The following is a 20002-nucleotide window of genomic DNA, read 5'->3' as shown; positions in this document are numbered from 1 at the left end:
CCCGCCGCTCCCGTGGCTCCCTGGTTGGGATACTGAGGGCAAACCCTCCTGGAAGGGTTGTGCAGCCCTGGCAGCGCTGGGTGCGGTGCCCGGGGATTGCCGGTGCCGCTGGATGTGACCCCCGGGGACACGGCCCGGGCCGGCCCCGGCAGCGCTGGCAGCGCCCGGGCTCGGGGATTTACCCGGTACAGCCCCGCTGGGGCAATGGGGAAACCGCGGCTGAGCCGAGCTCAGCCAAACCGAGCTCAGGCAAACGCTGCAAGCCGAGCCGAGCTGTGCTGAGCTGAGCCGTGCCAAACCCCGCTGAGCTGAGCTAAGCCAGGCCCAGCCATGGCCAGGGCGGGAACCGAGCCGAGCTGAGCTAAACCGAGCCACGCTAAACTGTGCCAAACAGAGCTGAGTTAAACCGAGCTGAGCTGAGCCGAGCCGTGCCAAACCAAGCCACGCTGAGCCGAGCCGAGCCAAACCATGCCGAGCTGAGCTGAGCTGTGCCAAAGCAGCCGAGCCGCGCTGAGCCGTGCCGTGCCAGGCTGAGCCGGGCTAAGCCGAGCCCCGGCGCGGCGGTTCCTGCGGAGCTGTCCAGCCCTTCCAGCCCTTCCAGGCGCTCCAGCCCGCAGCCCGAGCCCGCCATGCGGGAGCGATGAGCGCAGCCGCCGCCCGGCCATGGAGGAGGATTTGTTCCAGCTGAAGCAGCTGCCGTGAGTAGCTCCGGGGGGGCTCCTGCCCCTCCGGCCGCGGGGATCCCGCCGGGGAGCGGCCGATTCCGCCGGGGAGCCGCTCACAGCCCGGCGGGCAAGGCCATTTTCCCGCTGGAGCTGCCCGGGTGGAGCATCCCGAGGGATGCAGGAGCTGTTTGTTACATAAATTCACTCGTCTCGTTTCGTTTTTTGGTTTTTTTTTTCCTGTTTGTTTTGTGGGGTTTTTTTGTTGTTTGTTTGTTTTTGGTTTTTTTCCTCGGCGTGGTTTTTACCACCATTTTTTTGGTGGCAGTAAAAAAATCAGCAAGGGTTGGGATAAAATCGTGGGGATTTTGGGAGAGGAGACGTTGGGATCGCCTCTGCAGGGGGGTTTGGCTGTAAATAACGTTGTGCTTCCTCGCCATCCTCCTCCTCCTCGCCAGGGAGGAATCGCAGAACAGAACCTGCGCTGCCAAGGTGGGGTGGGGGGGAACCCCAAAAACCCCCTTGGGATTGGCAGCGTTTCTGGAAAGCTGCACCAGGAAAATGCTGATTTTTGGGATGTGGTTGCTGGATCTGTGCAAAAAAAAAAAAAGAAAAATTAAAAAAAAAAAAAAAAAAAAAAAAAGGCAAAACCCCAACCCCAAACCTGATAAAATCTTTAACCCCAGGAATTCCTTCCTTTCCCCTCAAATCCTTCCTTTAAAACCAACCTGCTTTTTTCCTAATGCTCCATTCTCAGGTGTTTTGCAACATATTTCCTATTTATAAATCATGGGCTCCGCCAGGCAGGGAAGGAATGTTTCAAGTTGGTGTTAAATATTCATGAGCTCGTGTCAATGACAGAGCACCCTGTCCCAAAACATTCCTGCTAACTTGGACAGGAGCTCCAGCTCTTTTCCAGCCCTTGGTTAGGACTGAGCTTGTCAGGGAAAAGAATCTGAGGTTATTTTATCTGAGGTTATTATTTTGTCAAGAGCTTTTTTTTTTTTTCCATTTTTAAGACCAAAACCTGGGAATACATTCCAAAGTACCTTCCAGTGCAGCTGTTTTGGTGCTGTGAGATTTTGCAAATAAATGCAGCAGCTCCCTGAGATGCCCCAGATGTGAAAAATTTGGTAAATATGGAACAGAAATTTTATCTGTGGAGCTTTTTCCTTTGTTTGTATCAGGTTTTTTTTATCTATCCCTAAACTATACACCTATATTTTTATTTTCTGTGCTGAGGAATGTGGCAGTCTGGATTTGTGATTCTCAGATTTTGTAGGATCCATCACCTCCAAAGCTGGAATGATCTTTAAGGTCCCTCCCTGTGATTCTGGGATAATTTAATTTATTTCCAAAACTATTTCACTTAAATCCAAGGGATTTCCACTTTCCAAAGGGAGAAAGCTCTGCTGTGTTGCAGATAAAGTGAAGGAACTTTGAGGGATCTGTTCCCAAATCTTTGGCCACAGAAAACTTCATAAATGGGAAAAGAACCTTCTCTGTGGGAAGGGAGCAAATCCCTCTGACCAAAACATCAAAGCTGTGTCAATTTAGCAAATTCTGGTCTTAAAATACAGATATTTCATTAATGACATGATATTAAATAATTCTGTTTAAGATGCAAGCAGAGTCACAGAATCATCATCCTGCTGGAAAAAAGAAAATTCCATCCATTCAGCTCATCCAATGAATGAGCTCAGTAATTGTATTTCACTAAATAACATTTCAAATTCTGGTGCATTTCTGGAGTTTCTGATCACAGAAACAACTCAGGAAATGGAATTTGGGCTCTTCCTGCCTGGACAAAACCCCTGAAATTCAATGAGACAGCAATGCCTAATTCCAATTAAATCCAGTTCAATGACACAGCAATGCCTAATTCCAATTAAACCCAGGCACACCAGACATGGATCTCATTAAATATGCATCATTCCATCATATTTTTATGACCTCAGTGGTTTTATAACTTTGTGGATAGCACAATAACAACCTCTGTGTCCAATCCCAAGGATGAGGACACCTCAAACCAGACCCAAACCCAAATCCCAGCATTCCCAGTGGAGAATGGAGACAGGGAATGAGGAGAAGCCTCGATGCAAAAAGGGTTTCAATCCTCCCCAGCTGGAAAATCCTCCTGGAAGGATCCATCCCGGTGTTTTTTTGTGCTTTCAGGGTGGTGAAGTTCCGCCGCACGGGGGAGAGCTCGAGGTCGGAGGAGGATGGAATTTCAGGAGAGCACGAGGTGCAGATCGAGGGGGTGAGGACGGAGCTGGAGCCCGTGGAGCTGGAGGATGGAGCTGCGGTGCCCAAGGAATTTGCCAACCCCACGGATGGTGAGCAGGGCTCGTTTTCCTGCTGGGAGAACCTTGTGGGGTCTCTTCATCCCAGTCAGGCTGGGTGCAGGGGGTTTGGAATTTTCCAACCCCATGGACGGTGAGCAGAGCTCATTTTCCTGCAGGAAGAGCCTTGTGGGGTCTCTTCATCCCAGTCAGGCTGGGTGCAGGGGGTTTGGAATTTTCCAACCTCACCCATGGTGAGCAGGGCTCGTTTTCCTGCAGGAAGAGCCTTGTGGGATCTCTTCATCCCAGTCAGGCTGGATGCAGGAGGTTTGGAATTTTCCAACCCCATGGACGGTGAGCAGAGTTCATTTTCCTGCTGGGAGAACCTTGTGGGGTCTCTTCATCCCAGTCAGGCTGGGTGCAGGGGGTTTGGAGAAGTTAAGGATGCCCAGATATAAATAATAACTCATGGAAATTGTGTTAGAGCTGGAAATGGTGGTTTGATCAGCCCATTCCCTGGGGGGTGCTCTCTGTGCTCCTTTTTGTGTCCCCAGTGCTGGATGCTCCTGTCAGGGAGTTGTGGATGCAGCTGCCACACTGCAATTTGAATTCTGAGTTCCCTCTGGAGCTGGCTCTCCTTCAAGGCTGAGATGAATCTGCAGAGTTCTTGGCTCCTCTTTTCCTAGAGGACATCAGGAATGTCCATCTCAGCCTCTCTTCCTGCCTGGAGGCATCACTGCTTTAGGAGAGAGGAGAAATTTGAGTTTGTCTTAGCACAGTGTGAAAATTTGGTGTTATTATTCTTGTTTTTGTGCTTTGTCCCTTGGATTTTGTTTTATTTTCTCTTGGTTTGTGTTGTTGTTGTGGGGATCTCACAGCTCTGAGCCAAAGCTTTTCCTGAGGAATGTCCTTTCCAAGCTGATGCAAGTGTTAGAACTGTGAGACTGAAATTGATTTAAACAGCTCAAATATCAAAATGTGCTTTTCTTGGTCATTTCATTTTGCATTTGAGCAAAAGAATTTGAGGCACCTCAAATTTGAGACATCTTTGAGCACCTTCAGCTAGGAACAAACTAAAGAGCTTCATGGCAGTGGGTGGGAAACAACCAGCAGCATTTTGAACAGAAGCTGGGTTCAAGATTTGTGTGTTTTGGAGAAATTATTGATTTAAATAATGAGAGGTTGCACTGAAATATTCCCTGCAGCTCCCAGCCCTGCTGTGGGCTGGGGCAGAGCTGTTTCTCTCCACAGAAAGCTGCACTCCAGTGGCTGCAGGAGTCACTCCCAGGAGGAAGAGGCTGAACATGGGCTGGATTTGTGGGTGCCACACTGATTTACCTCCATGTGAATAAAATATTCTAGGAATAATTCAAATTATTTTGGCTTTGGAAGAACACAAAGATTTTCCTGAGTAGGAATTGTATAATTACAACTAAGTAGCTCTGTTATAGATTTGAGATCTCAGCAGATTAGCCAATTAATTAGTAATTAAACCAGAAAATTCTCTCTCAAGGGCTGGCTTTTCTCAGGAAGAAATCCACTGGAATTTTTTTCTTTGCAGATACTTTCATGGTGGAGGATGCAGTGGAAGCCATTGGATTTGGGAAGTTCCAGTGGAAGCTCTCTGTCATTACTGGATTGGCATGGGCAAGTAATTGGGATCAGGATCAATTCCTGATCATCCCTTAGAGAATCTCAGGGATTTCAAATAATGGTGGCAGAGAATCTCCAAGCAGATAAATGCACAGTAAAGCAGGAATTTCACTGGGAATTCTAAACCAGCAGCAGCACCCAGCCTTGCTGTGAGGGGTAATGATGGATTTCTTTGTCTCTGAAGTTCTTAGAAATCAGGGTTTGGAAAACCATTCCAATTCTGCACTTCAGTTTGGTTTCAAATGAAGGAGGTTCCAGGCTGCTCCTGCAGAACCTGAGGTTTCCTGCAGTGATTTTGCTACATTCCTCTCATCAGCTGCCACCTCAGTTGTCTGTAGCAGTCAGGATTGCTGTAATCTCAATTTCAGAGGAGCAGCAACTCAGCACTTCCACTTTTAACTTTGATATCAACAACAAAAAAAAGTCTTGGTTTGCATTTTTCTGCTCTCTCTGAAGCTCTGTGTTCCATCTCCTGTGGTGTGTTTCAGGATCCTGATACCTGGAGCTGTATTAACTGGCTTTTATCCCTGTAAAAGCTGGAATCTGCCATGGTTTAGATCCTAAACCAGCTGTGGAATTTGGTTTGCAGGTGAAAAATGCAAACCCAGGAGTGTTTAAGGGAATAAGTTACAAGATATTAAACACTCTTGACTGAACCCATGTGGGAAGGAGCTGGAAGCTGGAATTTGTACTATGGAAGTGACTGAACTGTGTCACTGACCAGCCAAACCTCCTCAAAACCTTTGCATTCAGCTCTTTGAATCCTCTCTGCCAGAGTTACTAAAAGTGCTGACAATCAGAAATGACTTTAAATGTTAAATATTCAACATTTTCTTCGACCACAAGCTGGGAACATCACGGAAATGTCACCAAGGCTTATGATTGACTCCTAAATCCACCTGATTTGCAGGCACTTGTTGATTTTTGCTTTCTCTTCCCCCTGCAGATGGCAGATGCCATGGAAATGATGATTTTAAGTATCCTTGCTCCTCAGCTGCACTGTGAGTGGCGCTTACCCAGCTGGCAGGTTGCATTGCTCACCTCGGTAGGAAAAATACCTGACAGCTCCTGTCTCCCCTGAGCTTTTGCCATCATTGTTATCCAGACATTTTGCTTTGTGTCCCCCAAAATTAAATCTCCTCGTGGCCTTTGCGGGTTGCCTTCAGCTTGGAAGTTTATAGGAGGTTTTAAAAAAAGATTTATAGGAGTTTTTTTTAAAGATTGACGTAATAAAATTCAGTGAGAACTGAGGGCATTTTGCAGGTTTCAGGCTCAAAGTTTTATGTCATTTCCAGGAAAACCTATGAATTCACTCAGATTCATCCTAAAATTCAAGCCATTTGATGAATTTTTTAAAAATTGGTAAATTTTTAATATCTTGCTTGCAAATCTTTCTCTCTCCTCACATTTAAACTTTCTGACATGCTGAGAGCTGTGAGAGAGAACAAACAGTTGATTTTTGAGGTTGGACTCAATGACATCAGAAATCTTTTCCAGCCTAAATAATTCTGGGATTATCCAGTGATCTTTGGAAGCAGAGATCTTACAACACCACCTCCAAGGATGGTGCTGTGATATTGGAAACCTGCAATGCCTTTAGGGATAAGAAAACAAATTTGGGAACCCTTTTCTGAGCACAGGCCACTGCTGAATGCAGGGACTTTTCCCCCTGAATTTCTCTTTCCTTTAGCTTTTAATGCCCTTTCTTTGATTGTGTAAAATCCTTCAAATGCTCAGCAGATTGAAATGGTGTCCTTGAATCCCATGAATGTCCCATCCCTGAGTGCAGCTCAGCACAAGAGTGTCACCTCTGAAAAGGCTTCAGGGGTATTTTCTTTCACACTTCAGACTTTTGTAAACTTTTAAGGTGTAATTTTATCTCAGTTCAAACCTGGGAGCTGCTGAGGATGGTGGTAGGAGGCTGGAGGAGAGCTCTGTCCTGCAGATCTCAACCAACAGCTCCTCAGTTTTTATTCAGGAATATTTTCCTTGGAGCTGGAGAGCTCTGTGTCTTCCAGGGCCGGACTCACAATGGGACAATACCAGTGTTCCCAGTCCTGCCAGACTGGGATTCTCTGGGTTGTCACTGATGGATTTTTTAATGCAAAGCTGACTTGAGGAGGGACCTTGTTGCTTCCCTGCTCCAGCCCAGAGAGACCTGGATGATCTTTAAGGCCCTTTCCAACCCAAAGCATTGTCTGACCTCCTGCCCATCTCACTCTGTTGTGGGCTGAAATGTTCTGGTTTCATTGGAAATTTGTGTTCTGTGTTTGTCACACTGGAATTTCACTTGTTAAGGGAAAGATTTTTTTTTCCTCCTGTTGTTCCACAGGTGGTGTTTGTGGGAATGATGTCCAGCTCCACACTCTGGGGAAACATTTCAGACCAGTATGGGAGGAAAACAGTAAGTCTGCAGCTCCTGCTGGGACCTATCCCAATATTTCTGCAGCATGGACATTTCAGTGCAACTGGCCCAGAGAAGCTGTGGCTGCCTCATCCCTGCAAGTGTTTGGGGCCAGGTTGGAGCACCCTGGGATAGTGGCAGGTGTTCCTACACCTGGGATGGGATGAGCTTTGAGGTCCCTTCCAACCCAAACCCTCCCAGGATTCCATATTCCCAAATGTGCACGTGTACAAAGCAGCACTAAGCACATCCAGAACTGAGCCCCTACGAAACAGAAGGCATCTGAAGCTCTGTTTTACACTTTATTTTAATTAAATGAATTTGTGTTACAGTGATTTTTAACTCTTGCTGAACACAGGGCCTGAAGATCAGCGTGTTGTGGACACTCTACTATGGGATCCTCAGTGGATTTGCTCCCATTTACAGCTGGATCCTGGTGCTGAGGGGCCTGGTGGGCTTTGGGATTGGAGGAGTGCCTCAGTCGTAAGTAAATACTCACAACTCCAAACTTCCTCATTTCTCTTTCTTTCTTATGAGATTGTCCTGTAGGACTGAAGTCTTGCTTCTGTTCAGCCACCCCAAACCTTGGTCTTGTTGCAGGGCAGGTCATGCCTTGAACAGAGCAGGATTTAGAGGCAGAGCTGAGCCCTGAGTCTGATTGTAAAACCCCAGATTGTTGCTCAGTCAGAGCCTGAACTTCCCCATCTCACCCTGAGCTGGAATTTCAAACCCACACAGCCCAGACCTGAGCACTGGAGATGCTGGGATGGCTCAGAAGGAAAGGGAAGTGCCAGGATATTTCTCTTATCATTGTGTGGTTCCTTTCACTGAAGAGAGGGATCCATAAATTTTCCACCTGCAATAAATAACCCTGCTCTAGGCTTTTAATTATAAATGTAAAGAGAAGGGTGCAGCCATTCTCTCTCTCTCTGTAGTGTTTTATCCTTACCAACAATTGATTTTTTTGCCTTCTGGAGGTGCTATTTTGGAGCAGGAGAGCCTGGCTTGCATTGATGGCTCACAGATTCCTTCCCAGTGGCTTTTCCATGGCCACTCCCAGATAAAAACCCAGAGCTGCAGGTGCAGCCCAGCCAGGGCCACTGGACTGGGCTCACTGAGGTTCTGTGGCTTCATGAGAGAAAAGCCAGAGGCAGTTAAAGATCTCCAGGTGGATCCCATCCTCCCTGAGTCTGTTTCCTGCTCTGACTATAAAAGGGTTTATTTGACAGAGGGGTAAACATGGATGAAGCAGGACAAGTAGCTCCTTTCTAATATCCTTAAGCTGTGTGATTTTGGAGGTGAGTGCCTGGATCTCCATGGAGTGAGAGTCATTCCCTCCTCTGGATTGGCTCCAACAATTCCATGTCCTTCTTTTGCTGGGGTCATTCACCAGCTCCTGTTTTCTCTGCACTGCAGAGGGGCCTGAGCCACACTTCAAGATGTGATTTGAGTTCTCTAAATCTCTGCTTGAATGAAATATTGTGTGAGACTTCCCGCTTTCCACAAACTGGGCAGCTCCTCAGAGATCAATCCACTCTTTAAGCTAGCAGGAATTTTGTCCCAAACCTCAAAGGAAGCAGGAACAGACTGAGTCAATGGAATGCAAACAGAGCAAAGCCAAACCTTTCCAGTTTGAAAGAGATGACAGAGCCTGGACTGGCTGCTGCCTGAATTCCTCCTCAGGAATTCCTCCTGGAGAAGCTTTGCCATCACTCCTTGGCACAGGCATGAAACAAAGCCTCAGTGGTTGCTCTTTGAATCCCACAGTAAAAGAATGCAAATTATTTTATATCAGTGACATGAAAGAGAAGAATTGAGAAGAGAATTGGAGAATTGAACCCTGGCACAGGAGATGGATGGGAATTCTCTGAGCCAGTTGTAAAGCCCTGAAGAAATTCTTTATCCAGCAAGAGTTTGTGTTGAATTCTGATGGACCACACTGAATATACCAGATAAAATGGTATTTCCAATGGGCTGTGAAAACATGGGCATCAAGATCTGCATTTAACTGATGGCCATGGGGTCACAAAACCACACAAAAAGAGCAAACTGTGTCCTCTCTTGCAATGTTGAAGGGTTTGTTCAGGGTGGAAGGGGGATGTGACCCAGTGTCACAGCCTGGCTGGCTCTGGGGACAGGGTTTGAGTTGCTGCTCTGAATTTGGCAGTTTTATTAAAAGGCAAAAGAACTGTTTGAACCTGTGGCATTTCCCTCTTTATGCTGACATTTTCCTCTCTGTTCCCTCTTTTAGGGTAACTTTATATGCTGAGTTCCTTCCAATGAAAGCCAGAGCAAAATGCATTTTATTAATAGAGGTGAGTGGGTGCATCCTGATCCTTGAGGGACAAATCCTCTGGGTGGTCACATCCCTTCCATCCTCCTGCCTGGAAATTCCCTCAGAGCTGCAGCCAGGCCTGGCCTGTCCATCTTGGTGGAGCTCCTGAGCTCTGCTACCAGCCCAGCTCCAAAAGCAGCAAAAACTTTTCCTGTCACACTCCACTCTTGGTGTTGAATTTGCCTTTTTTCCAAATTATTTTGCACCCAGGGCTGTAGAGTGAGCACAAGAGGGGCATTGGGTGTCCATGATTTTGTGGTGAAATGCATCTCAGTGATGGATTTGGAGAGCTGACAGCTCCACAAAGTCAGTGCTAAATCCCACCCCACATCTTCATCCAAACCTGTCAAAGTCACTCAGGGCAGAATTTTGCCCTTGGAATATTTTAAGACAGAATTCGCACCCCTGGAATTTCTCCCTCCAGCCATCCCTGCTGAGCACAGCCTGGAATGTTCCAAAGAAGAGGCTTTGGGAGCACTCCATTCCTCATTTTTTCCTGTTGCTTTTCCCTCTTGCAGGTGTTCTGGGCCCTTGGGACAGTGTTTGAAGTGCTCCTGGCAGTGGTGGTGATGCCCACGCTCGGCTGGCGCTGGCTCCTCATCCTCTCTGCCCTCCCGCTCCTGCTCTTTGCTGGCCTGTGTTTTGTAGGTATTCCTCATGGGTTCATGGAATTCCTGCGATTCCCATTCCTCCACCCCATTCTGTGACCCAGCTGAAGGAAATCAGGGCAGATTTGAGCTCTCTGGTGGTGTCTTCTGTGAAATAACTGAAATAATGACCAAAAAATGCAGTTTCAACAGGGTGGTGGGAAAAACATTCCAGGGAGAGTTGTGTTGATGTGACTGTAATTTCTGCAGGGCTGGAATTGGGGTGAAATCAGACCTGGAACCCTCTCCAATTTAATTATTTTGTTTCAACTAAGCTCAGTGGAATTAACATTTTATCAAAAGCTGTTGCTATTTCCCTAAATTCTCTTTAGATTTTGTCACTTCTAGAATCAATTTCCACTTAAGAATCCTCCCAAATCAGGGATAGAATCTGCAGAGTGCAGGCCAGATTCTAAAATAAGTTAAACCTGAGCTTCAGTGATATATTTTATTATTTATTAGGTGATATCTTTGCCAATCACTCAGTCTCCTCAAAGATAAATGTCCTTGTCAGGTGGTTTAGCAGCCTTTTTTATTCCTTAGTTTTTCAGGAATACTTCCAGTTTTCTAGGTGATCATAAGCTTGTTCTAAATTAAAAGGAGCCTAAACTCATAAATTTTATTCCATTTTATTCCAAAAATTCCATAAATTTTTGGAATGCCAGGAGCATCTTGTTATCTGACTTGGATGCCTTGCCATTCCTGCACAGAAGGGATAATGTAAAAAACCTGCAAAAATTCCCAACAGCTCTCAGGGCTAAACCCAAAGGAATGGAAGGGAAAGAGTCCTGAGTGATGGGAAAAGTGGGGGGTTGCAGTTTTTAAAGCCTGATGAGACGAGTTCTGTAATCCTTTGTTAAGTGAGAATCTGCTGGAGTCGCTGAGATTCCCCCCAAGGAAAATCCCAGATTTCTTTATTTCTGGTTGTGACACCCTCCTGTGTGTGTGACCTGCTCTGCTCCCTTAGTGGCTGCCAGAGAGTGCCAGGTATGATGTGTTATCTGGGAACCAGGAGAAGGCTCTGGCCACTTTGAAGAGGATTGCCACAGAAAACGGAGCTCCAATGCCCTTGGGAAAACTGGTGGTTTCCAGGCAGGTATGTCCAGGTCACAGAGCAGTGAAACTGAGGGGGTTTGTAAGCAAATAATCAATGTGCTGTTCAATTTTAATGTCTCAGGCAGAAAAAAAAATAGTTTGATCATTTAGGCCTCTTTTCCACTGAGGAAGAGTTAATTTCTCATTTGGAAGTGAAAAGCAGCTTTAAAATGGGCATTGAATGTTATTTAACCTCACTGTTATTAAAGAAAACCAAACCTTGAGGTTGTTAAAGAGCTCAGGTTGGAATTCCTGCATGTGAATGCATGAAACAAGATGAAATTTGACACTTCAGCTGTCCCTCATCACCCACCTTCTGCTTGTTTCCAACAGGAGGACCGAGGCAAAATGAGGGATCTTTTCACCCCCCATTTCCGCTGGACCACGTTGTTGCTCTGGTTTATTTGGTAAGAGAAAACCTCAAGGTTCAGTGTCAGCACAGCTCTAAATGGGTTTGACTGAAGGGATTTTACTCAATACAGCAACTTCCTCCTCATAAAAATACCAACCAAACAAAAAAAAACCCCAACTTGTATTGATTTGTAATTTATTCAACCACCCAAGCATTCCAAATCAAATTTCCCTTTAATTTTCTGAATGCTGAAATAACTTTGAGGTAGGACTTTTGATTGGTGGTGTTTCTTTTGAGTTGGACCAGCTGAAACTTCCTCTCTCATTTGCTTCCTTGCAGGTTTTCCAATGCTTTTTCATATTATGGGTTAGTTTTATTAACTACAGAGCTCTTCCAAGCAGGAGATGTTTGCAGCAGTGAGTATTGCTCCATCTTTTCTTTTTGAATATGTCCTGTTAAAACTGCTGGAATATCTTTTATTAGATCACCTTCTGCTGGTGGTTTGGAAAGGGAACATGGCTGAGTTTTAAGTTTATTTTATTTTAAATATTTCCTCATCTCTGCCCAGTGCAGAGAGGTCCTGAAGTGGTTTTGAGCCCAAAATGTCAAACAGGAAGACAACCTTCAAGGCAGACCTGTTATCTGTTCCTCTTGATTAAAAAAAAAAAAAAAAAAGTTATTAAATAAATAGAAGTTTGCAGATTTGACAGGTCTAATTAGTTCTGAGAGAAAGAAACTGCTGCTGTGGAGCTCCTGGGTTCTCAAGATGGGAAAACCTGCTGAGAAAAAAGATAATGGTGGGAAATCAACAACCTTTGTGTTGCAGAAATTTTTTGGGGGAAAAAAAGAAGGTGCTTTGACTGAGTTAAGAAGAGGCTTGAACAGTTTGATTCCCCAGGGGAGAAATGATTGCATTCAGAACATTTGTAATTAGGGAAAACTGCCTGGAAGTTGGGAAATGATAAAAGGTGGATGGGGAGTGTTGGAGCAGCCCCAGAATCCAGGGCTGAACAGCAATGATGAGCTCTGAGAGCTCTGACTCAGGTTTGCCTCCCCAGAGGAGGATGTAGCCCTTAAAAACCCTTGTTTTTATAAGGACATGGGGTTTTTCAGTATTCTCAGAGTGTAGGAAGTGTTGGGATCCCAATTTGTGGTGGGAGAAACTGAATCATTAGAGTTAATTCTGTCCTGAGCCCTGGACTGGAAAATAATTCTGGCTGTGCAGCTGATAAGGAGGTGGAATTTTCACCGAGCTGAGACATCCTGCCACAGAAAATATTACAAATGTTCAGTGTTTTCAGGCAAAATCACCCAGCATTGCTCTTCAATGCCCCTCTGACTCTGAATTTCATCCCAGCAGCACTGCAGGCACTCAGAAGAGGAACAACAATTAAATCAAAAGGGCAGAATCACTTGAATTTCTATCCCTAAACAACTTCCCAGAAGTATTTTAAAGGATGCTGGGTGCAGTGAATCCATACCAGTCCTTCCAGCCCAGCCCTTCCTAAATTTCAGCAGTAAAGATGAGAGACCCAGCAGGAAGGGTAAACAGGGAAAAATTTGCTTAAAATATATTGAATATTTGTGCTTTTTTTTTTTCCCTGCAGTATCCAGCAGAAGGCAGGAAGTAAAAGCCAAATGCAGCCTGACCTGTGAGTACCTGACAGAGGAAGATTACACTGACCTGCTCTGGACAACCCTGTCAGAATTCCCTGGTAAGGAGCAATGGGAAGCTCCAGTTTTTTTCCTTGGAATGGCTCAGGGTGTGGAAATGAGCTCTGGAAGCTGCAGTGGGACTGGGATTTCTGGCCTGATGCTTCCCACAGCACTCAGAGCTCCTTGCTGTAGCTGTGGATTCTCCCTGCCCAGGGATCACTCCAGAAAAAAAATCAGTCATTGCTCTGGAATGGCCCCTCTGTGTGTTCCAACCCAGCAACACTTCAGGAGGAGGAAAACCTCAATCAAAGGGGCAGAAACACTGGAATTTCTATCCATAAGTGACTTTCCAGAAGTATTTTCAAGGGATGATGTGTACAGTGAATCCATGGAGAACTTGCTCCCTAAATCCCTGTGTCCAGCCTCAGTCCTGACCCTGTGATTTTTTCAGGCAATTCCAGCAAATTTCAATGGACAGTCTGGCACAGGACAAGCAAAATAGTGTGAAACAGCCATTGATCCTTCAGATGGAGGGGATCTCCCAGTGTTAATCTGATTGAAACAGCACCAGAAACAGGGATCAGGATATTTCCACTCTCCTGGATCATCATTTCAGGGCTAAAAGCTCAAGGAGAAGCCATTTAATGAATGATAATTTCTGAGAAATATGCACAGTCATTCCCAAGAGGAGTGTGCTGCCAAACAGGAATTTTGGGAGGGATACCCAGGAAAAAAGAATGGGTGCCTGGAGTGGTGCTGTGGCTGCAAGGTCTGGTTTGATCCTCACACACACACACTGAGGTGGGAGTGAGAAATATTGACAGGGTACCTCTGGATGTGACACTGATGCTGGAATAATCCCCACTCCTGCTGGGCATCAGCTTTCAAAAGGATCTGGGAGAATTGCAGTAGAGGGAAGACCTAATAGTGAGATTTACTGAGCTTGATCTATTTCCTATCAAAAATCAGGGGAAAAATGATTTGGTGAAACATCTAAATAACAGAACCGAAAGAAAATACCACATTCTAAAGAGCCTTTAAATCCAACAGGGAGCAATGGCCAGAAGTTGAGCAGAAGTTATTTTCTTCCAGTGAGCCATGAGCAGGTGTTTTAGGCATTCCCATCAGTACTCCTTGGATGGGAGTGGGGATTTGTGGAGCAGCTGGGACACAGAATTCCTGTTTCCACGTGGCACCAGCAGCAATTCATCCCACAGTCTGCCTGGGGCCAGCAAAGGACTGGAAAGAGAGCCCAAAATTTCCAATCTAAACCACCCAGGCTGTGTTAAATCTACTGCAACCCCTCTTTTCTTGATTCCCAAGGGTTTCCTGGTCTCTTCCCACAGGTGTGTTGGTGACTCTGTGGATCATTGACCGCATCGGCCGCAAGAAAACCATGGCCCTGTCCTTCCTTGTCTTCTCCTTCTGCAGCCTCCTGCTCTTTCTCTGTGTTGGAAGGTGAGTCCAGCACAAGGAACAGCTGGAGTAAAGGATTTCTCCATGTCCTCTCTTGGTTGTGGTGGGAGAACTGGTTTGAAAAGCTGTGGGATGGTCGTGCTCAGCTGAGAATTTAAGGCTGGGGTTGGGTTTTGTCACCAGATTTTGGGAGGGAAGTAAAAGTGAAATCCAAGTGAACCCAAGCTCTGCTCTCCTCTTTCTCCTCACAGAAATGTTCTTACTGTGCTGCTCTTCATTGCAAGAGCTTTTATTTCAGGAGGATTTCAGGCTGCCTATGTTTACACTCCTGAGGTAAGGGGGTTGTTGTGGTGATGGGAATATTCAAGGGGAGTGAGAACAGGGTGGGAAAGTCATTTTGATGACCTGTTCCCAATGGACCTCACCCCAGACTGGAGCTGTAGACCCCATTGTCATTGTCTGACAGAACGTGCTGTAGCACCCTTTATTAATTCCCATTGATTTAGGAATGGAAGGAGGAAAACTTCCCACTGGGATTGATGGGATGATTTTTTTTTTTCCACAGGTTTATCCCACAGCCACACGTGCTTTGGGCCTGGGAACGTGCAGTGGAATGGCCAGAGTGGGAGCCCTCATAACCCCGTTCATTGCACAGGTAAATCCCTTCTCCTCTCAGACTGGACACACAGGAAGCTTGGACTGATGATCTGGGAGGTCTTTTCCAGCTTTTGCAATTCCATGATTCTGTGAAGGTGATGTAGAACCTGCTTTTCTTCCATTATCCCAGGTTGCTCCAAGCTCTGTCCTTGGACATTTCCAGGGATGGAGCAGCCACAGCTTCTCTGGGCAACCTGTGCCAGGACCTCCCACCCTCACAGGGAAGAATTCCTTCCTAAAATCCAGTCTAATCCTGCCCTTTGAGAGTTTAAAACAACTGTCCCTTGTCCTGGCACAATCTGTAAAATCTCCCTCCTTTCCAGAAACTTCAAATTGAACTTTATTCCCAATACTACGATTAAAATTCCTGTTGCTCCACCAATGTGTTTCCATGCTGAGGTGCTGTTTTGCACTCCCTGCCTTTCTCCTGCAGGTGATGTTGGAATCTTCAGTCTATCTGACTCTGCTGGTTTACAGTGGCTGCTGCCTGCTGGCTGCCCTGGCCTCCTGCTTCCTGCCCATCGAGACCAAGGGCCGTGGCCTGCAGGAGTCCAGCCACAAGGAATGGGGCCAGGAGATGGTGGGCAGAGGATCTCATTCCCCAGGGGAATCACAGGAATGAGGGGACATGGAAACCTGCTGGAAAAAATGAAGGATAGGAGCAAGATGTCTCACAAAACCTCCGAGCCTGAAGCATGGAAAGCTGACCACCATCACTGCCATCCTCACGTGTCAAACTGCAGGAGTTTGGGGTTGAACCTCAGCAAATTGTGTTTTCTGCTGCTCTTTGCTCACACTCATAAAAACTTTTTTGGATGGAGAGGCCTTTGATCCAGATATCCTTGGAAGTTTAGCAGGAGGGGTTTCTCTTCAGTCTGTCGTGCTTGCATGGTCAGCTCTTCAGCTTAAAATGTCCTGTGCCAAGCAAATGCCAAGTGACTGCAGCCCAGCATAAGCTGTCATTAAAACACTGAGCTCTTGATGCCTAAAACCAAGAGGTTCATCTTTAGTGTGGCCCTGGCCTGGCACAGGGTGGATTCCATCCCTACCACTATGGATTAAATGCCTGCCTTGCACTTTTAGCCATCAAAACCATCACCAAAATGTGATCCTGTCAAACCAACCCAGGCTTTCCAGATGGGTTTTGTTTCTGGAGAGTGGATTGTTTGGAAATTGATTCCTGACTGTTTCTCCCATCCCAGGTGGGTAGTTGGAGCAGGGAGGGTGGTGTTGCTGCAGAGCTGGGGCCTTGTAGCAGAAATGTAAACCACAGAGTCATTAAGGTTGGAAGAGACCTCCAAGCTCATCGAGTCCAATGCATGAATCCTCGTGTTTTGGAGCAGAATTGGACTTCTCTGGTATTGCCAGGGACCTTGAGCTCTCTGTCTGTTGCTTGGAGTGAGGAGGTTCTCACTCCTGGGGTTCTCTGTGTGGATCCAGGTGTGTCCCTGCTCCATTACCTGGGCACATCCTCATGGTGGGGTAGCCCCAACTGCTGTTGGGATGGAGCCACTCCCTGACAGCTGGGCAGGACCTCTCCTGCTGATTGTACTGGTGACAGAGGAATGTAGCTGGAATAAATGAACAAAACCATGGGAAGAGCCCATCTGCAGTGCCCTCGGATGAGGAACATCCCTCCTTCAGGTGTGGCTCCTCAAGGGATGATCCTGCTCTTGTCAGGGAATGTAACAGAGCTCAGGTGAGGACAAGGTGAGGACAAGCTCATCTGGTTTGTCACAAACCTGTCCCTGGGCACAGGTCAGGTGGCAGAGTCTGTGGGAATGTGTAGAGATCTGAGATGTACCTCAGTGGATGTTCAGGATTCCAGACCTTGGGACACACAACTAAATGTGGGTGAGATGGACTTGGTGAGGCTGTGGGAGCAGTGAGGGTTTGTGGTCTGTCTGACAAGTGACTCACCTGAACACAGGTAAATGTGCAGCACATTTTTACACTTGAACATTTTAAGTATCCTGGGAAGCAGGTCCCATTCCTGGGGTCGGGAATGGGTCTCCAAGTCCATGTTTGGTGCAGTACAAGTGAGCACTGTGGGGCACAGCTGTCACTGAGGGTCACAGCTCTGAGGTCACTCAAAGCTCCACCACGTGCCAGGCTGCTTGCTTGGAGACTGAGGGGAAAACAGGAGTGGAAAATTCCTTAAAGAAAGCCAGGAAACTCAGGCTGATGGAAAAGGCCAAAGAGGTTGAAATTGGGTGAGGGGGATTTCTGCTGAGAACTGAGTTTGCCAAGGCACCAAGTGTCCATCCAGTCCCACTGGAGGATGGTGACTCAGTGAAGGATTCCAGGAATGGTTGGTGGAAACAGGCAAACTTGGCTTTTCCCAGCGAGATGAAAATGAATTCAGCTCCCAAGGGATCCCTGGGATCCCTGGGCTCAGCTGTGGGTGGTGGCACAGAACCCTCTGTCCCTTCCAGCTGGGTTGGTTCCCTTTGTGTGCCCTGTCCCTGTGTCCTCATGCTGCACCAAAGTCAAGCTCCAGCTGATCCCAGTAAACAGACAGGGCTCTCGTGTCACTGACACCAACCACAGCTCATCTGTTCCCCTCCTTCTGCCAGGCTGGAGTTGGATCCTTCTCCCTGTGGGCCTGGAGCAGCCTGGAGCAGAGCCAGAGGGATTTGTTCCATGGAATACCAGAATTCCAGAGGGATTTGGCTTGGGAGACACCTTAAAGCTCATCCAGGCGGGGACACTTTCCACTAGACCAGGCTGCTCCAATCCCCATCCACACCTGACCTTGAACACTTCCAGGGATGGGGAACCTCCCTGCTATCACTTGGAGTGGCCTCTGATGTGCTGGATATGGGACACAGCAGTGAGGAAGCAGATCCTGGGTGGGTTTAATCAGATATTACCCCACACGTGTGGCCAGAGAGCTGGAAAAGCTGCTGGAGCTGGGTGTGCCTGTGCACAACCAGGCTGTTCACCCTTCAGTGGCAGCTCTGACATTCCATCCTCACCCTGCTGCTGCTGGAGGCCCTCAGGCCATTCCAGTCCCCCAGGTGTTTCCATGCTTCCTTCCCTGGCCTTGCCATGGGCTGTGTTTGCATCCCAAAACTCTGGAACTGAGCCTGGGGTAGAGGTGACAGAGAATCCAAAGTGCAGGACAGGCCTGGCCCAGTTTGTTAATCAATGCCTTGAGTTAAAATTCTGCTTTCCCAGGGTAATGTTCACATCTCACTCCATTTTTTTTAGGTGAATATTCAGCAGTTTTAAGGAATTGCATTCAACGGCCTTTAGAGAGTTTTAGGTGAAGTTTCTCTGTTCATGCACACCTGGATCCTACAGATAAGCCACTTCCCAGGTAAAGATTTATAGGGGATGCAACATTTTCCATGCTGTTGAATAGATCAGTTTTAACCTGTGAAATTTACAGTGTTAACCAAAAAAATGGAAGGCGTTTTTGCTTTTCACTTTTTATGAATTCTGCACTAAAAAAAAAAAAAATCTATTTAAGGATAGAAATACCAAGATTGGTGTTGCTGGATTTTTGATTTTTTTTTTTTTAAAGCTTGATCCAAAGCTCACTGAAATCTGGGAAAATCTCCTGTGGATTTCCATGGGCTTTGGATCAGCTGAATGAAAGGGAGAGGTAGGAGCCCACCACAGCTGATCCCACCTGGCTGAATTCAGCAGGAGCCCATTGGGCACTGCAGAAACAGAGCTGGAATTGAGGATTTGCAGGAATTTGCATGTAATTAATAACAGAAGGCCATTTTAGCTTGTTCACTGAGAACACTGGGGTCGACACACACCAGTTCTAAACCACCACCTCTAGATTTTATCAGTAGGGCAGCACCATTTAGGTACAAAATAAACTTCCAAAGAATCCTTTTCCACACTGGGTATTTCTCACTGGTAAAGGAATTGCTGCAACTGCTTTGTTTCAAACAGGAAAGTGAGGTCCTTTGGAATTCAAACAGAATTGTGGGATTTGGTTTTGCCAAGCTGGTGTGGGAATGTAATTCCCCAAGTGTGCTTGGATGGGATGATTTGTTATTCCCAAATACTTGCTGAAAGAGCAGTGAATGTTTCCATGTCTGAATGTACAGTTTCTAAGCTGGATTTACATTTTAATGTTGAAAAACTTGGTGTATCTCAAGCTTGTTGTAAAATACTCCTCTGGTTCCTGTTCCTGACATGGCATTGGAGAGTTGAAGTCCACATTAGATATTTTATGTTAAACAAATAAATAGTTTTTTCAGGAAATAAGTTTTTGGCTCTTTTGGGGGATGTTTAGGAGGGGTCATAGCTTTGCTTTCTTTTTGGTTTTTGTGTTCAGAGGTTTGATCTACAGGGCTCAGCACTCTGCAGGTCTGACTCATTTTCTGTCTGTTTTGTGTATTTAGATGTAAAGAAAAGTCACAGGATTCCTGTTCCCATTGTAAGTAACCTCACTACAGCAAAATATTGTGGATGCTGCATCCCTGGAAATGTTCCAGGCAAGGTTGGACAGGGCTTGGAGCAACCTGGGCTAGAGGAAGTTGTCCCTGCCCATGGCAGGGGTTGGACTGGATGAGCTTCAAGATCCCTTCTCACCCAAACCATTCTGGGATTCTATAATTTTTAAAATTTTCTTAAATCTTTAATTGATTTTCATATTTAATTCAGTTTGGACACTAAACCCCAGCCAGTTTGGCCTCTTCCCTGGGTGTGCTGGCATCAGGTGGCTCCACATGTGTCTGGACTTTGGGGCAAGGAGGGTTCCTTCTACTCATTTCCATTTCAGTATAAACCCTTCATTTCCCTATCACTTTTCTAAACCATAATTAAGTGCCCAAGCCTATTTTCCTCCACCCTGTCACTGATATTCTTATTTTGATGC

General features: G+C 46.3%; 1 protein-coding gene across 2 annotated transcripts; it reads left to right on the top strand.

The window, feature by feature from the left end:
* The first annotated feature begins 565 nt into the window (after positions 1-565).
* SVOP (SV2 related protein) lies at positions 566-19389 on the top strand. 2 transcript variants are annotated; one of them, XR_013184645.1, is made up of 17 exons: positions 566-698; positions 2838-2998; positions 4506-4591; positions 5544-5642; positions 6930-7001; positions 7360-7484; positions 9253-9316; positions 9855-9980; positions 10951-11079; positions 11412-11485; positions 11770-11846; positions 13038-13145; positions 14433-14544; positions 14754-14835; positions 15068-15157; positions 15593-16361; positions 18373-19389. XR_013184645.1 is itself a non-coding variant. In XM_077187787.1 (16 exons), exons 1-16 carry the CDS (start codon positions 664-666, stop codon positions 15779-15781), a joined length of 1629 nt encoding a protein of 542 aa, XP_077043902.1. In that variant the 5' UTR covers positions 566-663; the 3' UTR covers positions 15782-19389. The 2 variants fall into 2 exon arrangements, 1 of the variants encoding a protein (XP_077043902.1); XM_077187787.1 differs by having other exon boundaries at positions 15593-19389.
* Positions 19390-20002: the final 613 nt, after the last annotated feature.

The sequence above is a fragment of the Agelaius phoeniceus genome, chromosome 18, assembly GCF_051311805.1.
Source record: "Agelaius phoeniceus isolate bAgePho1 chromosome 18, bAgePho1.hap1, whole genome shotgun sequence".
NCBI lineage: Eukaryota > Metazoa > Chordata > Aves > Passeriformes > Icteridae > Agelaius > Agelaius phoeniceus.
The sequence above is the reverse complement of the archived record's forward strand: the minus strand, read 5'-3'. Positions and strand labels throughout refer to the sequence as shown.

Excerpts from the sequence above, each read along its gene's own strand:
- SVOP (XM_077187787.1), top strand. The coding sequence starts at position 664 with ATGGAGGAGGATTTGTTCCAGCTGAAGCAGCTGCC. Across the intron at positions 7,485-9,252 it reads ATTGGAGGAGTGCCTCAGTC|GGTAACTTTATATGCTGAGT; the intron begins GTAAGTAAATAC and ends TCCCTCTTTTAG. Across the intron at positions 11,847-13,037 it reads AGCAGGAGATGTTTGCAGCA|TATCCAGCAGAAGGCAGGAA; the intron begins GTGAGTATTGCT and ends TTTTCCCTGCAG.